The 27,564-nt window shown below is 36.3% G+C and overlaps 1 protein-coding gene across 2 annotated transcripts in view; it reads left to right on the top strand.

Annotated features, from left to right (window-relative positions):
- The window catches only part of SERPINI1 (serpin family I member 1), a 99,616-nt gene that overhangs the window by 61,870 nt on the left and 10,182 nt on the right, over window positions 1-27,564 (top strand). For both annotated transcript variants that reach the window (XM_051983128.1, XM_051983127.1), the window contains 5 exons: window positions 1,940-2,206; window positions 5,990-6,220; window positions 8,530-8,724; window positions 10,704-10,908; window positions 19,064-19,161. In XM_051983128.1, coding sequence (XP_051839088.1) covers window positions 1,957-2,206; window positions 5,990-6,220; window positions 8,530-8,724; window positions 10,704-10,908; window positions 19,064-19,161 — 979 coding nt within the window. In that variant the 5' untranslated portion in view covers window positions 1,940-1,956. The remainder of the gene's footprint in view (window positions 1-1,939; window positions 2,207-5,989; window positions 6,221-8,529; window positions 8,725-10,703; window positions 10,909-19,063; window positions 19,162-27,564) is intronic.

Below are 27,564 nucleotides of genomic sequence, written 5' to 3' on the forward strand. Positions count from 1 at the left end.
CATAATATGGCTAAGTATCGTGCCTGTTCTTGCAATGGCACTAGCTCACTCTCACTGGCACCTCTCTGCTAACTTTTGATGGGTAGTCATATGGCATATTCCAATATTACCTGATTTAGATCATAGGTTGAAAATAGTAGAAGCCAAGCAAAACTTGGAAATTCTCAAGCAGAAAGCTGAGATTTGTTTGGTCTTGATTGTGCCTATTTTTATTTGTGTTTTGGCTTAAGCCTTTGGCAGCTGAGAAACCCTGAATATAAAAGAACAAATAGAGAGGACCTCCCCTGACCCTTGTGTTGGGGAATAAAAGAATCCCTGCGTTTCCACTCGATGGAACTCACTGGAAATATACAGCCCCTATATTAAGTGTGCATGTGCCCTGCTGAGCCACGGTGAATATAGATGTTCCCTGCTAAGTGACCTTTTAAAGACTGCTTTACAAACTGCTTTGGAGTATGCCCATGGCAAGAGGTTAAGAGCTGTGTATCAAACCCATTACATTGAAGGAAGCTGGTTATAATTAAACACACACACACACACACACACACACACACACACACACACGGCGCGCGCTTTTCGAAAACCTGAGGCCCAAATGACATTAGATTAGGACTGAGGTTTGGAAAAAGCCATCTTCTTCCCTGTTAAGGCCATCAAGTAGGCTCCCAGGTTTATTCAAGGTAGACACAGTATCTCTGAGCATGATATTTTAGTATGTATATTTCCCTAAAAGCAGCCATGTTTTGGAGCCTCAGATCTTGCTTCTGATCCAAATTAAGCTTATTTTAGCCTTTTGCTCCATCTAGGTGATCAGGAACAAGTAAGTCTCCTGGATGCTCAGTTTTTTTCATCTATAAAATAGAAATCTTTCAGTGGCTACTTTAGGATTGTTATGAAGCTCAAATGAGATCTGGAGTTGGAACTCAGAGTGGAGCCTGTGACTTAAACATTTTCTCTTTCAACCCTGGGTATATAGGTATATAAAAGAGATAGAGAGAGCAAACATTTACTTGTAGTAAATCATAATTTCGTGAGCCTCACATTCAGTTGCTTGATTCCATGTGAGGTCCTGACCCATAGTTTAAGAAGCTGGGAACCTGGAATCCCAAAAGATTTGTAAAGAAGTCATTATGCTTGTAATTCCCTTCACTGATCCCAGCCATGACTGGCTTGGTTTTCAAAAAGTATCCAGCATCTTCCTCTTATAAAAAAAGGTTTTTATGTTAGCAATGGTTGATCTTCCTTATGTCAAATAAGTGGTGCATTTTGAAGTCATTCTTTATGAGAATTCTGGAGACCAATTGTCTAGAGGCCAATTTTAAAGGGAATAATTATAAAGAGACTCTGCCTCTCTGTGTTGGACTGAGGCTAGTGAATGACAATGGACATTTGGGCCAATATATGTTACAGGAAGGAGAGTTACTCAGAAGCTTGTTTCTCCTGGGTCTTGGGTCTAGCCTTTACATCAATGTGCAGTTTCCATGTTTGATTAGTAATTTGTTTTTGGCAAAGGTCCTGATAGAAGTTTTGTAGACATAGGATTATGAAAAATCTTCTAACCCTAAGTTAGATAGTCCTCTGTAATCACAAACCAACACCAAGCAAGCAACAGTGAGGAGAGTAGATTTAAACTCAGCCTGGGAATGTTCCCCTAGTTTTGTTGGCTTGCTGCTTAGCCTTAGTGATTAGATATGAAAAGAGTTCAGTCTGTCCTCGTGAGGGAAGAATTGACTCTCCCTCTACATAAGAATTGTTTTTCTCATAAAGTTTGTTCAACTTCTTAATTGTTAGTTTACATTGCCTCTTCTTTCTTTTATAATCAGTATGGTGATTAGTAAATTATCTACTCATCTCTTTCACACTCTCTCTATTCTTATCCTCACTCCATTTATTTGAGTCTAATTTTATATGATTAATATTCTTGTACTTTGTTTTTCAGACTGAAACCTTGGAAACATGACTTTCTTTGGATTCCTGGCTTTGCTTGTTCTGCCAAGTACAGCTCTTAGCACCAATTTTCCTGATGAAACCATTGCAGAATTGTCTGTGAATGTGTATAATCATCTACGGGCCACTGGAGAAGATGAGAATATTCTCTTCTCTCCTTTGAGTATTGCTATTGCAATGGGAATGGTGGAACTGGGAGCCCATGGGTCCACCCTGAAAGAAATACGTCATTCCATGGGATATGAAGGTTTGAAAGATGGTAAGCATGTTCAGTGATGTTTATTCCCCATGTCTTTGCATTTTACTTTCAGATCAAACCATTAGGATCAAATCATCTACAGAGCTACAAAGAATTCATAGTCTGTCTACTCAATCTGTATCTGAACAGGATTCCCTTTTGTAGCATTCATTTTCTGAAGACTCCAATGGGAAGGAACTATACATCCTATTTTTAAATAATTCTAACTACTAAGAAGTGCTCTTTATATTAAATCAGATTTTATATTTTTATCCTTTTTTCCTAATAGTAGGGCCAGGCTGATCAACAATTGTTATAGTAGCAGTAGCAATAGTAGTAGAGCAGCAGTAGTAACAGTAGTAGAGCAGTAGAGCAGCAGTAGTAACAGTAGCAGCGGCAGTAATAACAGTAGTAGAGCAGTAGAGCAGCAGTAGTAACAGTGGCAGCAGCAGTAATAACAGTAGTAGAACAGTAGAGCAGCAATTGTAACAGTAGCAACAGCAGTGGTAACAGTAGCAGAGCAGTAGAGCAGCAGTAGTAACAGTGGCAGCAGCAGTAATAACAGTAGTAGAGCAGTAGAGCAGCAGTAGTAACAGTGGCAGCAGCAGTAATAACAGTAGTAGAGCAGTAGAGCAGCAGTAGTAACAGTAGCAGCTGCAGTAATAACAGTAGTAGAGCAGTAGAGAAGTGTAATAACAGTAGTAGAGCATTAGAAGGAACAAAGTAATAGTAGTAGAGCAGTAGCAGCAGTAGTGGTAACAGTAGTAGAGCAGCAGTAATAACAGTAGTAGAACAGTAGAGCAGCAATTGTAACAGTAGCAACAGCAGTGGTAACAGTAGCAGCAGTAGTAATAGCAACATCAGAAGTAACAGTTTTAGAGCAGTGGTAATAGTAGCAGCAGCAGTAGTAGCAAGAGCAGTAGTAATAATAGGAGCACTTGTGGTAGTAGCCTAACAGTAGCTGCAGAAGCATCAGTAGAAGCAGCAACAGTGCTAATATTAATGGTGGCAAACAGTAGCAGTTGTAGCAATGGCAGCAGAAGTAATAGTAGAAGCAGCAGTAGTAATAGCAGTAGCAGTTGTGATAGTAGCTCAACAGTAGCCCCAGAAGCAATAGTTGTACTGATAGTAGCAGCAGCATCAATAATAGTAGTAATATCTGCAGCAGCAGCAGCAGCAGTGATTGTAGTGATATGTGTGTGAATGAATGGAAATGGGTGGATGAATGAAGCTCATTGATATTGTAGATAAAAGTTATATAAAGGCGTCCTTTCTTTACTTTTCCTCTGATTCAGTCACTCTAAATCAAGTCACTTAATGGAACTTCATTTTTTAAATCTGAAAAAATAGGCTTTTTCTTCCTTTCCCATTGGTCTGCGAATATTTTGTCTCTAAGTTACTCCTGTTTTCTGAATATTATCTTTCTATAGTATAATTAAGTCATAAAAATCTCAAAAGTTTACTCCATGATCAGTTTCTAGGTTATTCTGATTGGTTATGTCTCTAAATTTATCACAGAACTTTTTAATTGAGAGCATAAACATTATTTGGTTCAATCCTTTCATTGAACAGAGGAGGAATTAAGACCTTCAAAATGTTAAATGACTGCCTAAATTCACAGAAAAAAAGGGAAAGAGACAAGAATTGAAATCCAGGTCCTTTGACAATGATAGCACTTTTTCTATTATAGTACTAAGTCTCATCCTAATGTACATGAGAAACCTAGAGCTACTGTAAAAGTATTTGAATTCAATAAAAATATTTAATTTTAATAAGACTAACAAATATACTTATCGGGATTTTTTTTTGCAAGATCAAGAGAATATAGTAAGGTGTTATGCCATAGAAGTAAAAAATAATAATCATATCCTTTCAGTCTGGGATTCTGCCCCATAATAATGCATGTTATCAAAAAAAATCACTCTATTCTGAGGTTTTCTTAGGAGAATGATGTGTTTTTGTAAAAGCAAATTAAATGTCAATCAATATGAATATATGACTGAATAAAATATGATAAAATAACATGGTAAATAAATAAAATGTGGTAAACTTAATTTCATTATAGCATCTGATGAAATTGTAGTATTTAAAGAAATTAAGATGACAAATATGATGAATTCAAATGGATCTGGAAAAGAAACTTTAGAAAATAAAGCATGCACACCAGTTCTGACAATAGGAAGCAGAATGCAATTATTTAAATGTATGTAAATAGATGCAAAGCAATTTTAAAGTGTTATATTGGTGCTAAATATCATTTGTTTAAAAAAAATCACCTAAGAAATTTCTAAAGTGTTGAAACAAGCTGTTGACCATTTCAAATGGCTTTATTAATAAGGTGATAGAAAGTGGTATAAAAAGAAGGATCCTGTTTAATTTTAAGTCTTGTAGTCCTAGAACAAAGAGATCAGTGAGGGGGGGACTAATGTTCTCTACTTGGTCAGGAAAAAAAATGTGAATTCAGTCTTGGAATCAACTTGAATAAAATTAAAGAGATTCTTAATGTTTTCCATTTTCCCTATCTAGTTATTAGGATAAAAAATCCTTACAAAGTGGCCATTTGATCTTGAATAGATCACTTAACTTCCTCAAAACCCTCAATTTCTCTGTTTAAAAAAAATAGTTGAATTAGCTCTTTTAGCTTCTTTAGAGTATATGAGTATAGCATTTTAAAGTAGAGTTTCTGGAGACATCTAGTTAAAAGGGAAAGGTTTAAAAGTAAAATGAATATATTTAGCTAAAATTTCTAACTAATCAAGATAATCCTCATGTTTGAGAATTAGTTTCCATTGGATAAGAAGATTAAGTTTGGAATTTTCTTGTTTCCCATTTTCTCATTTATAAAATAAGGAAGTTAATGTGGAAATAATCTCCTCCTTTTCACTTCTATATTGAAGATCTGTCTTTTCTTCTACCTTTGTCTTTTTGTTGTCCATTCTAAAATGGAAGAATAAGTAGTATAGGGGAAAGGTGAGAAGGATGTTCTTACCACTTCTCAACTCTCCACTCCCTCTCTCATGTCTAGACCTAGTTATGACCTGAGTTCCCAACCCATGTCCTAATCTACCCACACCATCACCTTTCTCACCAGTTCCCTTGCTCTTTTCTACTGCAAAGCTCTTCCATCAACCTAGACCTGTTCCTGTGCTAATATAGCTAAGAAAGTCTGGCATAGATTTAGAGCTGATGAAAGGGACTTCTGGAGGTAATCTAATCAAAACTTAATTTTGAGACCTAGGATTCATTTTATTTCAATTTTTGTGGATACACTTATTTCTTTGACATCTAACTACACCTTTTTCTTCAGAAGGAGTTTAGGATTAGGAGCCAGAAGACCTGAGTTTAAAACCCATGTCTGCTCTTTCCTAGCTCAGGCACACATCTTAGCCAAGTAATTTAGTTTCTGGGTCTTAATTTCTTCAAACATAAAAAGAAGAGATTGAACTACATGACTTCTGAGAACCTTTTCAATTCTAAATCAATAATCCTATGCCTACCAGACCTCCAAGACCTCTGCCAGTTCTGACTTCTAAGATGCTGATAACCTCGGGTTACTGTTCTATGCATTTTGAAAAAGCAAAGTTTTAAGTAAGAAAGTGCCTATAAAAGTAAAACCCTGTCACAATTATGATGCTAGATAAGCTAAGTTCTATCAGGATTTTATCCAGTGTTGCTATCTTTGTAGAAACATAATTAGAACTACAGTATCTGAATCGATGTAATAATGAGTTAGGTTATTTCTAGTCTACCTTTTTGCACTGACTTTAATTCACTTTAAGAAGTCTCTCCTTTGACCACTTTCAGGTGAAGAATTTTCCTTCTTGAGGAATCTCTCTGACATGATAACCACTGAGGAGAACCAGTATGTGATGAAAATGGCCAACTCCCTCTTTGTGCAAAATGGATTCCATGTCAACGACCAGTTCTTACAGATGATGAAAAAGTATTTCCAAGCTGAAATTGAGCATGTAGATTTCAGTCAAAATGAGGCTGTAGCCAGTCACATCAACAAGTGGGTGGAGAATCACACCAACAGTAGGTTTTTCTCTTCCTTTCTTTACTGATTGGCCTTTATTGAAAAATAGTTTGCATAGAAATAATTTGCATGTCTAACTTTTGTCGAGAGATCCAGACAAAGGGAAAAATTCAGAAATTGCCCTGGATTATATTCTGCCACCTTCAGAATGTAAAATAACAAATTGTTGAATATTTGAATATTTCATTGAGTGGTGAAAATTAATAATTAGGCTCAGAACAAACTTGTACCTCTATCATCTTGCCGCTGGTTCATTGTCTGAAAATGTGTGCTCTTCTGATTTTGAAAATTTTTGGATTTTTTTAGATAGTGATTCTCTCTATTTCTCTCTGTCTCTGTCTCTTTTTGTATCTGTCTCTCTGTGACTCTGTCTCTCTTACTCTCTGAAAATAGAAATTAAAAAAAAATAGAGAGGCTACTTGGAGCAACAGTTATTCTCTAACAGTATGGTATCGAGTTTAAATGAAACGGGGGTCAGTAAACTCTATATTAGGATCTTTGCAGTTCACAACTGGGCTTAGTTTTAAAATATAATATAATGTTTTTTTAAAAGTAATTTTATTTTGTAACTATTTCCCAATTACATTATAATTTGGTTTGACCTATACTCCTAGCTATATAGATAGTCACAAATTTAGAGTAAGGAAGCAAAAAGGAAAAATAAATTTGATTGGGCTGTCAAGTTCTTGTGAACAGAGATTCAAAGTATAAGGCTTTGTAGTTATTTTGGGATGGAGAGGGTAGAAATAATCACATGATATTATTGGAGTAGGCAGTTCCTAATAAGGACATTCCTCCCACTAGTTGCTGATTGGCAAAAACCTTTGTAGATGGTCTCATCAGCCCCAGACCAAATGAGTGACCTGATTCATCAGTCAGAATATATCAGGATGGCACTCAAATGAGTCTTCCTTCTCACCATCTAGTGTGCTATACTACTTCTCTTACATTATAGTGTGAGCTCAACAAATGTTTGTTGAACTTAATTCAGTTTTTAAGTTGAAAGAAAAAGAGAAAAGAAATATTGTGAGAGTAACCTCAAATGGCATAGTTTTTAATATATATGTATAAAAATATGTATATGTACATAACATCTTGACTTCTTTTTTCAAGCAAATGTTCGACTTGCTTTCCTCGCTTTAAAAGCCAAGTGGGTTTAAATTAGATAGGAAAAAACTAATGCCACAATGAGAGATTTTATTTAAGCAGATGATAGTGGTTAAATAAGGAGGAAATTACCTTAACATTATGTATACTACACTTCCTGAAATAATAGTTTTAATATAGCTGAATATAGCAATTTTTCTCCCAAGGGGACATTATATGGAATGAAGGAAATCTGAAAAGAAAACCTATCATTTGAAAAAAAAAAAAACACTGACTGAGCCACTCTCTTCTATCAGAAGGGTTATTACAAATATAATTTGTGAGGGGGTCTTAAAACAGGCTTCAGATCCAAGTTGAAACATAGGAGCCAAACTGCATTCCCTTCACTTCCCCCTTTCCCTCCATTCATAGGGTAAATCAAGAGTAAAGAGCCTTCTCTCTCTCTCTCTCTCTCTCTCTCTCTCTTCTCTCTCTCTCTCTCTCTCTCTCTCTCTCTCTCTCTCTTTGTCTTTCTCCCTCTTTTTTTTTCTGTCTCTCTCTCTTTTTCTGTCATTTTTTTGTCTCTCAGTGTCTCTGTCTCTCTGTCTCTCTCTCTCTCTCTCTCTCTCTGCTTCAGGGCCCAAACACAGAAATATCAGTTTGGGGAAAATGTATTTGGAGGCCACAAGCCAAACTGGCTTTAGCCAAACTAAAGCCAGTCATGATTCAGTGCCACAGTGGAGGAAAGCCTGTGACAGCAAGCTGCCCAAGTATGCCCTTCCTCCGATATCCTTGTCTGCATCCATGATTATGGAGAAACACATTTACATCGTGCCTCATGCACCTGTTTATTTTAAGCTAATTAAAATCAGTTCCATTTATTTTGGGACCTACTCCCCCAGAGTATTTTGGAAAGAGTTCTAATAGGAAAGGATTTTGGTCCTTTTATTGATGTTTTTAACAATCGTGCAACAGAATGTTATTAGTGTGAACAAGGTCATAGAATCAAATATCTTTGATGTTTTTCATGTAGAATTCTTAAACCTGAACATTTGATTTCAACAATACCTTCATAAAGGAAAAACGAACATGTGGCTTCATGTTTACTTTGTGGGGGAGACCTGGGGTCTTTCTTCCTCTTACCTCTTTGTTTTCCCATAGATATTCCCTCTCTCCCAGCTGCTCACTCATTCCCTTCTTCTGCTCATTTTTACTTCATTAGGTCTTGTGAAAGATTTGGTATTAGCGAGAGACTTCAGCTCTTTGACCCACCTGGCCCTCGTCAATGCTGTATACTTTAAAGGGAACTGGAAGTCACAATTTAGGCCTGAAAATACAAGAACCTTCTCCTTCACAAAAGATGATGAAAGTGAGGCTCAAATTCCCATGATGTACCAACAAGGAGAGTTTTATTATGGTAAGGAGAGAGTTCAGGGTGGCTCCCTCACCGGGTGGATGTATTTTGTAGCATGGTTTTAAGAGTGTCTGAGACAGTGGTCCCCAAAAAGCTCTATGATAGCCTCAGTACATATTCCATCCAGCAACTCATCCAAGCTGACTTGGATCTTAGGAGACTCTTTTCCATGGCTTCCCCATACTCCTACTGGGGCCTTCTTCTCACTCTTCTGATGTTCCCCGAATACCAATGAAATATCCAAATTCTTTTCTCTCAGTATATGACCAGTCCAATAGATTTCTATATAAAACTGCCAACAGAGCTTGGGATAAAAATGAACAGTTTTACTCTACTTTGGAAAGGCTCCTTGGCTACTTTGAAGATGCTTAAAATGACCTTCTTATATATGATGCTTTGATAAGAGGGCAGAACTATACCTGGAAAGAGACCATTTCTCAGTTGAAGATTTCTTTTTGAGGAGTTCTGATGTGAGCTTTTGCTTATCAAGAAGTCCTTTGGCTTTTGTATGTTTTTCAGTGAACCATTTAGATTATCTCCACCTGTGACCTAAGGCGATTTAGAAGTTTGGGGTATTCTTGCTCCCTATGGCATTAAGTGGCATTGGTTTGGAATTTTTAAATGGTAAATTAAACAATCTATAACTGTATTAAATGCTGGGTGTAAAAAAAAGATAAAAGATAGCTCCTGCCTTCAAGGACTTCCAATTTAATAGTAGAGGGATGGAATATAGTCTGCATTGATGAGAATGAACAATTGATTCTACTTATAATCCTTTACTAAATTTGAAAGAAGTTAGTGGGTTTAAACGAAACCATTAATCAAGAATGAAAGAGTAAAATCAGCTTTGAGGAGAGAATTGAATGGTTAATGTGAGTTTTGGACAACTCAGCTCTTAGGGTAACTGAGAAAGAAGAGGAACAAAAACTTTAAATAGTCACTTCAGAATCATTAGTTATATTCTTTGGACCATTATCATAGAATAGTGTTGGAATCAATCCATTTAAAGATTGTGTTTCTCTGTCTGCATTCAATAGCCAAGTACATTTGAAAGTATGATACTTGTTTGGAAAATATTTCTCATCCTTTGGCCAGTTTTACAGGGGCCAAGCAAGGCTAGTTTCCTAATTTAGAGGTCTTAATCATTCCAAAAGTGCCAAGTGAGTACATTGTAACTATGTAGAAGGCAATCAGGTATAGTGAAAAGACCATTGAATTTATCATCAGAAGATCTTGGTTTGAATCCTAGCACTGCCACTTATTAGTCATTTGATCTTGGGGAAGTCCCTTTACCAATCTGGTCTTTTTATTCATGTATACAACTCTTCAAAACCCCATTTGTGGTTTTCTTGGCAAAGATACTGGAGTGATTTGCCATTTACTTTTCCAGCTCATTTTACAGAAACTCAGGGGAGGGGGGTGTTAAATGACTCACCTAGAATCACACAGCTAGTAAGTGTTTGGGGCCAGATTGAACTTGGGTCTTAATGATTCTGGACCTAGTGCTCTAGCCACTGTGCCACCTTAATCTGGGATTGTTTCTTCATTTTTCAAATAATGAGGCAGTTATATTCTGTAACCTTCCTGGATTCTGTTGGAATTATCAATTCATCCACTTTTTGAAGTGTCTTGTTTTATCTGTAAAGCTAATTGACATTTTTCCCCCAAAGAAATTTTATTCATTATCATAATGGCATTCACTCAATGTATCATTTTGTACATCATTTCACATTGTATCAAAAATCTTAATCAATTGAATTGTGGTTGGAACAACAGTTTTGGAGGGGGACTTTATTTGGAGCAAAGCAATGTAAACAAATCTTTGAGTTCTCTTGCATTTGAGTCACAATTCCAAGTAACCCACCCCCCCTTTTTTTTGGTACTCTTATTTTCAGATTTGAAAGAAAACTGTGGAATGGACCCAAGAAGCTTTTCCAAGGTCCATTTATCTTTTTTTTTCTGTGGCCTTTCATTCATTTTAGGAGAATTTAGTGATGGCTCCAATGAAGCAGGTGGCATCTATCAAGTTCTGGAAATACCTTATGAAGGGGAAGAAATAAGCATGATGCTTGTTCTATCCAGACAAGAAGTCCCCCTAGTCACCTTGGAGCCATTAGTGAAACCTCAGCTGATTGAAGAATGGGCCAACTCTGTGAAGAAGCAGAAAGTGGAAGTGTATCTGCCAAGGTGAGATTGCTTTGGGTGCTTCCGTTCTCCTGCTGTCCCTCCTGGCAATGGGCTTGGCCCTGGGTATAAAGAACAACACTACCCCTGCCTTCAGAAAGTTTACCATGAGATTGTAAGCTACTCTTCTGTCATTGCTTAGCAGTGTCTGACACAGAGTGGAACCTTAATAATATTCACTGATTGACTGACCTACCAGGGAGGGGGAGAAGAATACAAATTGCATATCAGAATGTAAATTCCTTGAAGGCAGGAATTATCCTCTTTTTTCTTTCCCTCCAGCCTTCTTTCTTTCCTTCCTCCCTTCCCTTCTTTCTTCCTTTCTTTCATTTATCCTTCCTCCCTCCTTTGTTCCCTCTCTCTTTCTTCTCTTCCTTCCCTCTCTCTCCTCTTCTCTCTCCCCCCCTCCCCTCCTCTTTCTTCCTCTCTATCTTTGATACTTACTATCTGTATGGTTCTTGGCAAGTCACTTAGCCCTGTTTGCCTCACTTACTTCACCTGTAAAAAGAACCAGAGAAGAACATGGTGAAGCACTCAAGTATCTTTGCCAAGAAAACTTCCAAATGGAGTCATGAAGATTTGGACATGACAGAATAACAATCTTCCAACATAGCCTAAGCATTAAATATTTCTTCCTCCTTCTCTCCCCGATCTAATATGATGAGCTTATTTTACAGTTAAAACAAATCCTTGGACATGCCCACAATTAGTAATTATACTTTATCTCTTTGGACTGGAAAGATATATAATGACAGAAAGGTACAATGGATTTAGCAGTGCATTTAGAGGAAATTGGACTTAATTAAACAGTATGCACATTTGAAAAAAAAAAGCAATAGATTGCGTATGAGACATATTCAGGCTACAACAGACGTATTTGCTATTTATTGATTCAAATACCTTGCATTTATTTAACACTTTAAGGTTAGCAAAATGTTTTACACATATCTTATTTGATGATCCTGAGAGGTAAATGTTAGTATTATCTCCATTTTACAGATGAAGAAACTGAAGTACTTATCCAGGGTCACGAGCTAGTAAGGGCTGTGACAGGATTTGGATCTTCCTGATTCCAAGTCTAACATTGTCCACCAAACCAACTAGTTACCTGAATATAGATTCAGTTACTTGAATAAAGATGAACTCTTAAGGGCAATGTGGAAAAGGACCCTAAGCTAGTAAGTAGTTCACAATCTATGGGCTGAAACACTTTAGCAAAGTCGGCCACATCTTGAGCTAAGAAGTACAGAGATGAATGTAGGTAGGAAAAATGCGCAAGCTGAGAAAACAGATGCTCATTCTATTATCTTTTCAAATGATGATATATTGAGAAATATAGAGGAAATGAAAAGTGCCTAAAAGCTTTTGTTGTTATATTATATAAATGGTTAATTGCAGAATTTTTTTAAGGATTAATATTTATTGTAAATGAAATACTGTGTTTCTTCAGCATCTTAATAGCTAGCTTTTGCCAATTCAGAGAGATATGTGAGGTATTATAACAATATCTTGTATTTAGTAGGTACTCAGTAAATATTGACGGAATGAGTCAAAGTTAAGTCAGTTAATATATATGAAGCACCCATTGTGTGTCAGGCATTGTACTAAGCCTTGGGTATATAAAGACAATTTCTGGTCTCCAGGATTTTAAAATATAATAAGGGAAATAGCATGTTAACATATCTCATATTAAACATACATATACACATATATATATTTGTGTATAAACTTACATATATGTGCATATACATACATTTGTACACACAATATATATATACGTATGCATATAAAATTGGAAATAATTAACAACAAACTAGCAAGAAGGGCAATTAGGAAGTCAAATAAGCTTTTTTTTTGGTAATTTGCTTGGATTTTGTACAAAATCAAGAATTAAGTGTTAAATGGTCTCGAAGTTGTCTAGTTGACCTGTATAGCAGTGTACTCAAAATGTCTTCAGCCGTTTGCTTAAAAGTCTCTACAGGAGAACTTTTTGTCTCCCAAGTCAGTTCATTATATTACTGAAAGGAAGTTCTTCTTTAAATCATTTCTATGCTTTCTACCCATTTCTTGCTGGTTCTGATGTCTAGATCCAACCAAAACAGCTCCAATTCCTTTTCTACAAGGAAGTCCTTCAAATATTTGAATACAGTCATCTTCTCCTAGATCTTTTCTAGGCCAAACTATGCCAGGCTGTTTGAGTAATCATCAGATAATGTCCTGGTGGGTTTCGACACCAGTCACCTCATTTTCTAGGTTGTTGATGTTCCTTATGAAATATAGCTAGAAGGGAACCTTCCAGAGGTTAGCTGACCAGGACCAAAGACAGTAGGATTACAGCTGCCTCTCTCAGTGCCTAGGTGGTTATTCTGCATCTGGGCTAATACATCACTCGGACACTAACCAGTGATTCATTTAATAAAACATAATTTAAATACCACAGCAAAAGCACTTCTCCAGGCTATTAAAAAGAAGTTCAGGAAGATCAAAGTAGATAAAAGTCTCTAAACGAGATTAAAAGAATCAAACAGTCAAATGGTATTTGCCAAATCCCTGTTGTGTGCCAGGCCCTGGTCAGCAGGGAGATTCCCTAGGTCTCAAGAACTCTTCCCCAAAGTCCTAAAATCTGCTTTTATATTCTTCTCCAAAGAAAACAGGTTTTATATCAGTACACCCAGGAGCATGATTAACCCCAGCTTTCCCAGATCTGCACCACCCCTTCAATGCTCATACTAGTTCTAGCCAGTATAATTGGAGCATGTGGATTTAGCCCAAACTTTTCCTGTTCTGTCTGCATCTTACCCCAGAATTCTCCACTCCTTGACTTCTGCTCACAAATAGCATCATCTTCCTAGCGCAAGGCAGCCCCATCTTCATCTTTGCTGCAAAGTTGAATCCTGTACTTCCTCTCATTGAGCCATAGGTCATGTCACCTTCTTAGATTTCCGTGTTCTCTTGACGTCTTTTGAATTTGCAATTCATTAAAATCCTCAGGATTTTTTCAGGCAGACTTAATGTAGCAATGCTTTCTGCCACCTTTTCTTGAACAGTTGATTTAAAAAAAAAGTTTTACATTTGTCATCATGGAAGGTCTAGACAAATACAAATTTTATCTTATTTAATTTAATCCATCATTTTTACATATTGAGACATTTTTGGTTCTAGACTCTTAGTCTGGTGATAAGTGTCTCTCTCACCTTTTTTTTTTTTTTTTTTTGCAAGGGCTTCATTACTGTCCTCAGTGATATTTTATGCATGAAAACTATTTATAACAATAATAATAAAATTATAACTAGTAGTTCCTATACCAGGCACCATTGTAAGTGCTTTAAAACCATCCCATTTGATTCTCAAAACAACCTAAAAGATAGATGCTATTATTATCTCCATTTTTACAGATCAGGAAACTGAGGCAGAGGTTAAATGACTTGCCCAGAATTATATGACTAATAAGTGTCTAAGACTGGATTTATACTCGGGTCTTCCTGAAACCAGGACTGATACTTTATCCATGTGACAGATATTTCTCAGAGAGGAAATTAATTATGCCTTGTCATGGGAAAACAATTCACCATCAAATAGATTTTTGTAGATAATATATCTTGAAAAGTAATGCATTTGACTCCAAAGCTTTAGTAATTAATCTTATATAATTATATAAATGAGCTGACCAGGTTTTATTTTGTTTAGTTCATGTCCAATTCAAAATTACATGAACTATTAAAATAATAATTTAGGACATTCGTGAATATAATTTTTTCTGCTAATATACATACACACACTTTTTTGATTTGTAATTTATTATATATTTTGAATTCGCTCTGATATTCTGCTGGGCACATGACAATGATTTTTGTTTCTCTTTATTTTGTTTTGTATTCCTTTTCTGTTTTTCTTATTTTTCTCCATCTCTCTCTCCTTCTTTCTCCTCTCTTCCCTTTTCTCTCCTTCCCTCATTTCCTCTCCCTTTTTTTCTCTCTTTCCTCTCCCTTTCTTCTTTTCTTTTTTCTAACACAAAGTATCATGGGCTCTACATTCAATTAGATTTGATGATACTTATCTTCCTTCCCTGGAATTCCAAGGTACAATGGCAATAGCTTCATGGGCTGAGTGCCTATTAGGATTTAGAGGCAGGAGATGAGATTTTTATCAGTGCACTAAGTAAATGCTTCATAAATATTTTATGTTCTAACTCAAACATGTTCACCAGGAAATGTGACCCACAGGCCCGGTCCACCAAGAAATAAAAGGCTTTAGCAGAAGAAAATTAAATTTTCATTTTCTGAAAGATCTTATCCAATTATGAAGTAGACAGTTCCGTTTGCTCATTTGTATTAGTCTTGAATTACTAAACAAGGCAGGGTTAATCATACTTTTCCCATTTTGACAAGAATTCAATGAAATCTTGCATTACATTTCCATTGTTTTAGGGAGGCATACTAGGAAGCAGTTAGAGACAGCTTTGGTCTTTACTGCCAACTTGTTCATAACTTAAATTTTAATACCATTTAGAATTACAAAAAGAAAATTTTCTGGCCTTTTGATTTTCTTCCCCCAAAAGGTGAACTGGATTAAAAAAGAGTTAAATGTACACTCCAGATAATAACTGGCTTTATTCGTGAGTCTGGGGTAGAGGAAAGACTGTCCAACCTTTTATATTTAGGATTCTTTTCATTTTCTTGTCTTCAAAAGTTAGTAAGTACTTAGTTTTTGTTATGAAATGACAATTGTCCTTGAGGATACAACATAACTTTTCTGTAATTTTAATCTTGTCCTATATGCCCATCATGACTGGCATTTTGTATAAATAATTTATTACTTTATGCTAGTGTTTATTCAAGCATCTGGAATTTTTGCCTTAAGTGGTTCAGGTTTTTTTTTTACAGGGTTTGTTATTTTCCCATTGAAAGAATATGCATACCAAATTATTAATAAAATCAGCCTAGAGTCTTCATTTTTAATTTAATTCATATTTAGAACCTCATATTTGTATGTATTTTCCAAATGTAAAAACATTTATTGACCTCTCTTAGTCTCAACATATTGACCAGTGCCTCCCAGAAGTAATGGGTAATATTCATACAGTGCTTTTAGGTTTACAAAGTATGTGTACACATTATCTTATTTTGACTCTCGCAATATGGTGATGAGATAGAAGGGATTGCTATCCCCATTTTATTTTGTTGTTTTCCTTTTTGATTTAGATTTTTATTTTCAAAATACATGCAAAGGTAGTTTTCAGCACCCTTGCAAACTTTGTGTTCCAAATTTTTTGTCCCTCCCTTAGGCAACAACTAATCCAATATATGAGCAGCTCTTCTATACATATTTCCATAGTTATCATGCTGCACAAGAAAAATCAGATCAAAAAAGGAAAAAAAAAATAGAAAGAAAACAAAAATCAAGCAACAACAACAAAAAGGGGAAAATATGGAATCACAGACTTCTTTCTTACCCCCATTTTATAGATGAGAAAACTAAGACTCAGGCTATTCTGTGACCTGCCCAGTTCTAGTGTCTCAGGAGGGTTACAGATTTTCTTGACTTTAAGTTGAGTATTCTTTTCACTGTCCCATGTACATTACACTATGAGTGTAGTAGCAGCCATCAGCATTTATACCCTATGGTGCATAATTTCAAACTTGGTCAAACCAACCTGTTTTTAGGTCTTCAAGAATTGTCTACAAACAATCTCAAATTCTGAACTACTTAGTATCATTATAGAGGCATCTTCATATATTGTCTTTGGTTTTTTTTTTTTTTTGAACTCCATATATTTCTTTGGTTCTTTTCCTTCAGAGTGTTTGATGATGGATGGGGCTGCTTCTCTTGGAACTTGAAATGTGACTTTCAGAGGACTTCACTGGCTAATAAACCCCTCAGTTGCAAAATATCCCTCTTCCTTTTCTTTCCTGGCTTAAGACACTCCTTTACTGATGAGTCTTAACTTGTTTAATTTCTGGGCAATAGGTCTCCTTTTTATCTCTAGCTCTCATGGGGCTTACTCTACTTTCTTTTCCTCCACTGAACTCCACTGTGAAATTTCCCAGAATAGAGAGCACAGATACAACCCAAAATTGCTCACACTCCTCTGGTTTAGAAAAGCAAGATTGCTCTTCCTTTTAGAGTTTTAAAAGAAGCTGTTGTTTCTATTTTCATCTTTCAACAATCCTGGAAAATTCATGGAATGAAACATGAGATATAAATGATATAGTAACTCTCAAAAATATAGTTTATTGATATTGTTTATTTTATATTACCTCAATTTCCTGCTTTCCCTCCCACTTTCCTTTCTCAGAGAGTCATCTTCTTGATAAAGAATTAAAAAATAAATAAAAAGAAGAGAAAAAAATACAGCAAAAACAATAAATATGTAGGAAAAAATTATGAAAAGGAAAGGAAGGAAATAAATGGTTATTAAGTAGCTACTGTGTGCCATTCACTGTCCTAGGTGCTTGAAGCACAGAAAAAGTGGCAGAAGACAATAGCTATCTTCCAGCAGCTCATAAGCTACAATGAACCTCTGAAGCCACATAGGATACTGGGAACCTGACACTTGTTCAAGGATTAAATGAGAGATGCCGATTTGAATTCAAGTCCTTTGGTTTTAGAGCCAATACTCTTTCCCCTGTGCTGATATTATAAGGCAGAAGTCTTGAATATGGCTACTTCCAGCCAAGAGCTGAGGGAAACTCAAGCATGCACTTTTAATAAAGGGCCTGAAATCCCAAACAACCGACATCCAGCTTGAATAGTGACTAAAAGTTAATTGTCATGCAAGAGGCAGACACTGCCTCTTGCCAGCAACCATGGGTGTGAAGTTGGGCAGGTCATTTCATCTCTATTCAACCTCTTCTCTTTCCTAAAATGAAATTCTGAAATCCCCTCCAGTTTAAAATCTATACTCTCTTGACTGCCTCCTTCAGTTGTATATTTTCATCTATTGATCACAGTATTGGACATTTCTAGATTTTATTTTTTCATTTTTCTTCTTATTTTCATTTCAAAAGCAACACTCTGTAACCTAAGGATTCTTAATCTGTGCTCCCTGATTTTTTTAATATTTTAATAACTATATGTCAGTATAATTGGTTTCCTTTGCAATCCTATGTATCTTATTTTATGCATCTAAACACCTGATTCTGAGAAGGGTTTTCTAAGCTTTACCATATGACCAAAGGAAGGGTTTCTGCCACACAAAAAGATCAGGAAACCCCCTGCTCTGTATTAAGCCAAAGGGAGAAATTTTTAAGATACGGTTTTTACTCCGAATTATGTCAGACATCATGAAAGCATCCTGATCTCTATAGTTGATGTACCTGGGAACCAATAACAATAATGATAAAGATCACAAACCTTTCTGTGGAACTTAAAAGTTTGCCAAGTACTTTATATCTATTGTCTTTCTTAAGCCATATACTAATTCAGGGAATTAGGTGCTAGAGTTATTATTATTTCCCCTTTATAGAGGAAAAACTCCAGGCAAAGAGACATTAAAATCATTTACTCAAGTTCTCATGGCCAGTCATTGTCCATGGTGGGAGATGAAGCTCTACTCTGTGTCCAGCTTTCTGGGCTACCACCCAAAAGAAACCTGGGCCCAGCCAAGTGAGAAATCTCATCTGTTTCCTTCTTTTTTCTTTGGATTTCATTGGAATCAGTGATATTGGAGAATTCTGAATGGAATCCATTTATTCTCTGAGACTCTTTCTTAGGAAACCGTGCAAAGAAGTGAAGGTGGCCACCAGGGGAAATGCAACATCAGAGGATGAATACAAGGAAAGCACCTCAAATTTCCTAGCCCAGCTGGGGCATCTGCCAGACAAATGAGTTTTGATTTTGAAACCCTTGGTAACCTGGCCAGGTTTATTCCCACTGCTGTGGATGATAAAGGATTGCTGTCTAAAATGGAGATGGATGTCTGATTTGAACTCCTAATCTTTCCACTCTCGCTTTTCCCTTAGAGGTGTATTGGTTTCTGCTTTTAAGGCTTTCTGATGCTGTCTTTTTTTATCAGTAACAATCAGATGTCACCTGTACTCCAGAGTACATTTGGGCAGCTTACTCATTATGATCTCTCCATTGATTATATGCTTCCCAGCACCTTCCATCTCTTTCAAGATATCCTTAAACTTAAAATGGATTGTTATCTGTTCTACAGGTTCACCGTAGAGCAGGAAATTGACCTCAAAGATGTCCTGAAGGGCCTGGGGATTTCTGAAGTTTTCAGCAGAAATGCAGATTTTAGTGCTCTGTCTGGTAAGATACAGTCATTATTTTAAAAAATCCATTTTTGTTCCATGAGACCCATTCAGAATGATAATTAACCCTCTCTGTGCAATGGATGTTTTGACGTAATGTAGTTGATTTAGTCCAGGGCAATTTAACAAGAAAAGTAATTTGTTTCTGTGGACAAGAGTATAATTATGCTCAGAGATGTATGGCATAGTTATTTTTGTACATATCTTTTCTCCTTCACTGGAGTACAAACTCCTAAAGGGCAGACACTTTAAAGAAATACTCTGTTGGTTGTATGAACTGACTCAGAGTGAAGTAAGCAAAACTCGAAATTTAGCATCCGTGTGACTGCGGTTATATGAAAAGATCGCTACCAGGAAATGAAGTGGTTTATAATTTGAATAATCAGTCTTGTCCTGAAAAGAGATGAAGAAATGGCTTTTTCTCTCTCCTTGGAGATATGGAAGCAACTTTAGGAACAGTCTATTGTACACCTTCCCACTATGTCTCCATGTTTCATTTTACTTAATAATTGGTTTTCCTTGTTACAAGGGATGCCTTCCTGGGAATTGACAGATCTAAATTCACTAGGACATAAAAATGACAGGCAACAATGAAACTTTAATAAGATAAAATCAAACAAGATAATCATTTAAGAAGAAAAGCTCTATCAGAGTTCCTTTTTGCAAAACCTTAGTACAATACATCTTTGGCATTCTTAAAAAGTTTCCCAACTCAGGAAGGCCACAGCAGAGGATCTTGAGACTTAATAGGATAAAAGTAATACTCGATCTTCAGAATTCCAGGATCAGCCAATAGAATAAAATATATTTGTTGACAAATGTGTCAGGTGCATATTAAGAGATAGGTAAATCTAAAACAAATAATTTTTTTTAAATGCTTCTTTGTTTCTAATGTAACGAATACAGATCTGTGGCTAAAGGATGCTGGGATAGATAGGACTGAATCCTTGAGGATTTTCCCTTGGATGGGAAAATTTGACTCTTTCTTCTCGAGGGAAAGGTAGCAAAAAATGGAAGAAGAGGGAAAGAGAATATGAATGTGTTTGAATAGGATATTGTCATAATCTGCTAAATTAGACAAAGCACTGGATTGGCCAGATTTGGGCTGTGCCATGATGAACTTCAGGCACAAGGGCCTCCTCCTGCTTGAGGCCTTTCCTAACCCCCCCTTGCCTCCCACCATAGTTATTAGTGTTCTTTCCTTATAGAATCTGTTTCCTTCTCCTTTTCCCCATTAATCATTCCCTAGAATGTAAGCTCCTTGAGGATAGGGACATTTTTGTCTTTGTGTTTGTTTCCATTGTCTGTCATCCCACCTGACACATATTCAGCACTTGATAAATGCATGTTGTTAAATTTAGCGTGGCATTTTCTCCACCTTATTCGTGGGGCATATGGCCAAGAACACAGATAGAATTTTCTCCAAATGTTTCTGTCCACATAAAGAGGAATGAGAAACATTTCCATGGCTCCCCGCCAAGTATCCAAGACTGATCCATTCAGAACTGATGTTCAGCCTGAAGAAAATGTTGGTGATTCCCTGGAGGACAATGTTTTTCACTCCATCACCAGTGTGTTTGTAACCATGGAATAGTGTGATTTAAAACTTTTCCTAATTCTAGTGATTGAGAAAGTCTTTTCTACTATCTTGGCCAAGCTTGGGTCTGGGGGAGGGGAGATTTGTATATTTTGCCTACAGAATAGGGCTGCATTTTGGGTTTGCTCTTTTCTCAGTTGTAGCAGTAGTTTTGCGCATTTAGAAAACCTGTATTTTCACCTTGAGATATTTGTAGTATCAGAGTAAGTGAGTGAATTGTTATGATGACCATAGCAACTTCTGACCTTGGAGAAATATTGGGAAATTGTAATAAGGTACCATTAAACACCATTAAAGCAATATCATAGTGATACTTGTTAAACATAAGCAGTTGTGATTTTGTGCTCAGAATTCTTTAAGATTTTTTAATTTTTATTTGTTTACTTAATAGCATTTTATTTTTTCCAATTACTTATAAAGAAAATTTTCAACATTCATCTTTGTAAGATTTTGAGCTCCAAATTTTTCTCCCTCCCACTCCCTTCTCCAAGACAGCAAGCAATCTGATATAGGTTATACTTGTACAATCATGTTAAATATATTTTGTGCTCAAAATTCTGCTAATTGAATTCAATACAGCAAGAAAGCTCTTACCACATCCTGCAGCTTATGCTTGGTGCCATGGATCCAAAGACTAACATAAAAATGTTCCTTAACCTCAAGGAGCTTATATTTTGTAACTGCCTGGGAACTGGCAGATCTAAATTCTCCTTTGTCTCCTTTGATATTTTGCTTGATATCAGTTAACATTTTTGCCATTACTGAATCCTCCAGGGGAAAGAGATTAGAAATTACTTTTGAGGAATTTAGATTGGAGAAGGATATTACCTTCTTTAAACAAACAATTTTAAAAACCCAGTTATGCAAGAAGGAAGAAGGACCTTTTGAATCGTGGGAGAAACCAGTTCTCATGAAAAGTTCTTGGATTCGTTATGGCATGTGTCAGCTTGTTTCTCCTTTGTTATCAGGGAGAGCAGCCTTTACTCTGTATAAATCCAGTGATTACTTTGTATGAGCCGTAGTAACATCTTGGCGTAAACTACACTTACTGCCCTTGGTTTTCATCCTTATGGAGGCTGATCTCTCTGATTCTTGCTACTGACTGGGATTGCAGAAAAGCATTTGCCTTAGGAGCTCCTGTGGAAGGGATTGTTAATCAAGATTTTTTGCCTAGAGGATTCTGAGCTACACTTAGTGGATTTCTGCCAGTTCCTTATTGGCAATGTAATTGCCTATCAGTGTTACTTGTGAGAGCTTCTTCAAGTGAAGGGGCTCTTTACCTTGCATTGTGAATTTAGTTTTAAAGAGCATTTCAATAACTGTATATAAATCTAATTGGTTTCCTTTGTAATTCTGTGTGTTTTATTTTATTCATTTAGAAATATTCTTCTGAGAAGTGTCTATAAGTTTTGCTAGACTGACTGCCAAAGGATTCCAGATAAAACAAAGAACCTCTGATTGAATGAAAATCCAATTTCCAAATACTTCCCATTTCTTCCTTTCTTTTCTTCTATCTTTACACTTCTCTGCCCTCTTTTCCACCCCTATCTTAGCCACTGGACTGACAAAATGGGCATACTTCATCACTCCCTGTTAGGATGACATGAACTTAACCCTGTATTCACAAGCCAAAGATCTGGGATTTTTCACTTGTGATTTGTGTCCCTACAATCACATCCTGGGACTCAGTTTCCTCTTTTGTAAAATGAACTTTGAAATATGTTCTTCACTCATGAGCTGCTTTATCTCTACTTCTCTCACATAGTACCTCAGCCTCACCAGGACCTCTGGTCATTTTCTGTCTTCTTATTTTCTCAGTCTCATTCTTTTATCACCTCCTTTCATATGGAGTATTAGCTCCATGGTTTATTATTTTATTGATCACCAACCATCATCTTAGCTTTCTCACACCTTGCTCCTCTGCCTTTTTGGAATTACTGATATTCAATCCTAAATAAACTTTAATTAATTCAGACATTTCCAATCTGAGTTATACTCCTAACATCTGAAAGAAACTTGTGAAGGGGGTTCAAGTAGGATCTGGTAACTAACAATATTATACTACTGCACTCAATTAAACTATTCTATTTCTAATATGAATATGAATGGCAAACTCTAGAATTTATTCTTTTTATATGAAATAGGACTTATGAGAAGGTTTACCAAAAATTGAGTATAGAAGTCCAAAAAATTGGGAACTCTTAATTTAATTCTTCCTATTCCAGAGTTGTTGAAAATTTTTGGCCAGGAAATTGAGCTGATTTTATCTGCTCTGAATTCCTAGTGCATAACCCCCACAGGGCTCTCACTTCTGCTTAGTGATTCTCTTACCCTACTCTGTTTGACTCTTATTCACTAAAATGAGTGTTGCAGACCCTTTTCTCTATCTTTAAACTTGTAATACTGTTCATAACCAACATCCTTAGAATGAATAATGTAATCTTCTCTGTGAAGTAGGAGTCTTGGGCCATCTAATAAGAGTTTACTCAATTTCACTCGGCATAACATCTTGGTCCAATCTGTTTTAAACTTCTTCCATTGTATTTCAGAGTAAAATTGTTATTAAGCCATATTGCTAAGGCTTGTCCCTCAGTATGTGTGCTCGAGCCTATACCATCACCTTTTCCAGGATCCACAGTGGAAGGTAATGGGCAATGAGGAAATAGAGACATCAGATAAAGGCAGCTTGAAAAAGTTTGAACCTGCAGAAGAGAGAGGAGGATGATGAAATGCTAGGTGGGTGGGATAAAAGAGTCAAAATAGGTTTTTATTTTTGGTATTAGGGAGACCCTATAGCATGTTTGTAGGATGATGAGAAGTCCAGAGAATGAGAGGCATTGTCTTTCTCACACAACAGTAGGTCACTCCCTTATTCTTTATCTTCAGTTTTTAAACACACTCAGGTCTCTCCAATTCTAAAAAAGCCTGCCATTAGCTCTTTTGTCGTACTCACCTACCATCCCATTTCCCTCTTCCCTTTGATGCCTGAACTATTTGACAGCACCAAAATCTGAAGTTTCTACCTTATCACTTCCTGACATGTCCATTCCATCTTTTCTATGTATATTCTATATGTTTTATATTCTCTCTCTCTCTCTCTCTCTCTCTCTCTCTCTCTCTTTATATACATATATATATATTTATGTATGTGTGTGTGTGTATATATATATGTGTGTGTATATATATATATATATATATATGTAATTCTCTATATAAATATAAAACAAATCCAGTAATTTTTTTCCCCACTCATTATCCTTGACATCTCTGAAGCATATGATATTATTGAACACAAGTCTATTCTCCTTAATCTCCTTTCTGGCTTTCAAGGTACCATAGTGCCCTATTTTCCTTCTCTGCTTCTAACTATTTGTCTCTGTTCTTCCAAAGAGACTTTTAGATTGGTGTCACCTGATCTTAGCTTGATGACTATCTTTTTCCATCACAATCTCTTTTATTCCAGTGCTTTTATTCCAATGCAATTGGATCCAAATGCAAAGGGAAATAATTCCAATGCAGTTATTCCAATCCAACCATGAATACTTTCATCTAGCTAGATATGATTTCTCCCCCAAACTTCAGAATTCCATTTTCAATTACCTTTTTATGTAGTTATGCCAATAGTGCTACAAAATCACTGTGCCCAAACCAATCTACTTATTTTTACTTAATTTTTATTATAAATTGTAACAAATATGGATTTTTAAATATCCAAACAACAAAAATGGGAATTTCAGATGGAGGTGTGAATGTCTATATCATAGTTTCTTTGGATCTTTTTTTTTTTTTTTTTGGTATATTTTAAATTTAACATGATAGTAATAAAAATGTTCTGCTTGTCTGGATCCCCTGTGGAACTTCTGTTCTCTTTTGTTTCTTTTTCAATGTTTCCTTGACACTCTTCTTTTGAATTTTTCCCCATCATTGTCAGTTTCTACCAACTGTATACCTCCTTCCTCCCACCCCATTAGAAACCCTTTCTTGATTTATCCTTACCCTAAAATTTGCCTCTTCCCCTGACTTCACTCTCTGTCCAGTGTTACAAGTAGAAAACTTGATGGTCACCTTTCTGTTGGAGTGATCTTGGAGTCATCTCTTGTTCATTGTTTTCAGGTCTTTTGGCAGAATTATTTTATTGAATGATCTCTTATGTCTATCTCTTTCTTTTTATTCACATCTATATCATTTTGTGCCAAACTTTCATCATAACCCCTCTGAACTATGGCAGTAGGCTCTCAGCATGTTTTCCCATCTTTGCCCTCTCCTCCTTTGAAATATTCTTTAGTCATGTCATGGGTAGTCATGGGTATTTTTGTGCATGGAAGGTTAGGTCACTCTGTCACTCGGAACTCTCCCATTTCTGATTTACCAGAAGTCTTCATGGGTTTATCAAGAACAAACCCTTCTAGAATATCCTGTTTGCATCATTGGAAATGGTCCTCAGGACTATTAATCTGGGAGATTCAGGGAAAAGCTGATTGAAGGTCAACCAGCCTTTTGGAAAAGCAAATGTCTCTTTCTAGTATCATTGTCACCCTGTGTGTATACCTGCTAGGTCACTTTTCCTGAAAAACATGTCTCCATTGGATTTGTCTTCAACAGACATTTTATAGAATGATGGAGATGGAAAGGACATGTCAGAAAGGGATGAGGAGGTAGGAGCATCGGATACTGGTACTGTCAGATATTTCCGACATCAAAAGGAAGAGGGAGATGGGATGGTAGGTGAGTAGGACAAAAGAGCTAATGGCAGGCTCTTTTAGTTTTGGAGAGACCTGTGTATGCTTAAAAGCAGAAGCTAAAGAATTCGGGAGTGTGAGCTATCCCATTTTCTGGGCTTCTTCCCACCATCCTACAATCATGTTATAGGTGCTGTCTATAGATATTCTATATGGTAATTATGTGTCTATTTAGAGAGAATAGTCTAAATTATTTAGTTTTTAGTTTATACATAGCATAGCATTTGAACCTCACAATAACTGAAAAGTTTTTGTTATTGTCATCCCAATTTAAAGCTGAGGAAACTGGAACTCAGAAATGAAGTGATTTATCCAATGTCACCTAGCTAGTAAGTGTCCAAGGTGGATTTGGATCCACATATCATCATGATTCTGAGTCCAATGTTTTATATACTACTTCCCGCTGCCTCTGTGTCTGTGTTCATGCAGCCCTATCGCCCTTAATCTGGAATACAGCAAAAAATCTTGTTGAGGGAGGAATTAAAGAAAATGCTGAGAGAGTTTCTTCTTTAAAGTCTCATTGAAAGGACTTATTTGAGAGTAGTAGTTGCAGAGAAAGATTTGGGGGGGTGCATATGTACATGTATGTTTGGTGTGGTGTGTGTAATGGAGACTAACAACTGTCAACCTTTGGATTAATAAATGAATCTCTTTGAGCTCCCCAGAGCATGAGAGAGAGCAAGCACTAAATCTTTTGGCATAAAATCTAGGCTTTAATAATAATAAAAGGTTGGATAAAATAAAGAAATTAGAGAGACACAGCAAAAGCCACACACAAATCAGCTTTTAGTGCCATGCTGTGAATTTATCCTTGAAGGGCTCTTACATCACCCTCTTGTAATTTTTCCTTATACTTTCAGAAAAGAGCTTTGTGTGCTGACTTTTGCGAGAGCTGCAAATCTCAAGGGGCTTTATTGAAAGCTAGAGGTGATCTTTAAAAATTTCTGTGATCGAACATGTCCCATAAAGTTAACATCCAACTTCTATAGAAACTCAGAATCTAAGAACCCTTCTCATGTTTGTGATGGTACAGGAGACAAGGAAATGTTTGCATAATCAGAACACAACTCAGCATCTGGTATTGTCAGGTTTGATTATGAATTCATCCTTGATTTCCTTCTTTTTGTGATGCCCATAAAATATCAGGAGAGAATGTGATGAAGACTCTTGAGAAGTTCTGTCTGAAATTAATGAGCTATAGAATGGACTAAATTCTCCTGGGAAGATTTTAGAGGCACTGTTGGGGCTGTAGGACTGGTTGGGCCAGAGTTTCCTTTTGTAAGTCTCCCACATGGATATTCACAAGCTTAGTTTAGTACTTTTTAGCTCTGCCCTTCGAAGAAAATTTGAAAGAATTTTCATTCTTTGCCCAGCTCCCTACCTAGGTGCTAAGTCATCACTAGTATGCCATAGTTTTTCTCCTCAAAGTACCTACTGAGTCTCATGCTTACTTGGAATTAATTTGACCTAACAATCACTATCAGCAATTTGAAGCACAAGTGCTTCTGTGAAATTTGAGTCTTTTTTTTTTTTTTTAACTTTTGTTTTTGGTCACTCTGTCCATAAGTATTAAGCACGGGTACTGTGCTGGCTGTGAATATGTGGTCTGCTTCTGATGACTTGTAGGAGACTTGGAAGAAGAATTGAGTGAGCTAGTCAATGCTGCAAGTGATTGACCCCTTTTTTGATGAATCCTAAGAGTAGACCATGCAATTTCACTGGAGACATCCAGTATAAGATTGCTCCTAAGATAAAGCAAGAAGAGAATCTGAGTCCATGGTAAGAAGACCAACAGGAAGGCCAATGAAAAACCCTGTAAAACTAATAAATAGAGATCAGCTGCCAAATATGAAAGGAAAGAAGGGAGCAAAGAAGAGAGGAAGAAAGGAAAAAGGAAACAAGGAAAGAAGAAAGGGAGGAAAGAAGAAAGGAAGTGAAGAAGGAAGAAAGAAAGAAAGGAATCTGAATACATGGTACATTCTCTTCTGGTTTTGTCTTAGTCCTATATTTTTCTGTCTAGTCCCTCCGATTTGATATATAATTATTATTTTTTAATCCTATGCAT

Source organism: Antechinus flavipes, chromosome 3, assembly GCF_016432865.1.
Source record: "Antechinus flavipes isolate AdamAnt ecotype Samford, QLD, Australia chromosome 3, AdamAnt_v2, whole genome shotgun sequence".
NCBI classification, from domain to species: Eukaryota; Metazoa; Chordata; class Mammalia; order Dasyuromorphia; family Dasyuridae; genus Antechinus; species Antechinus flavipes.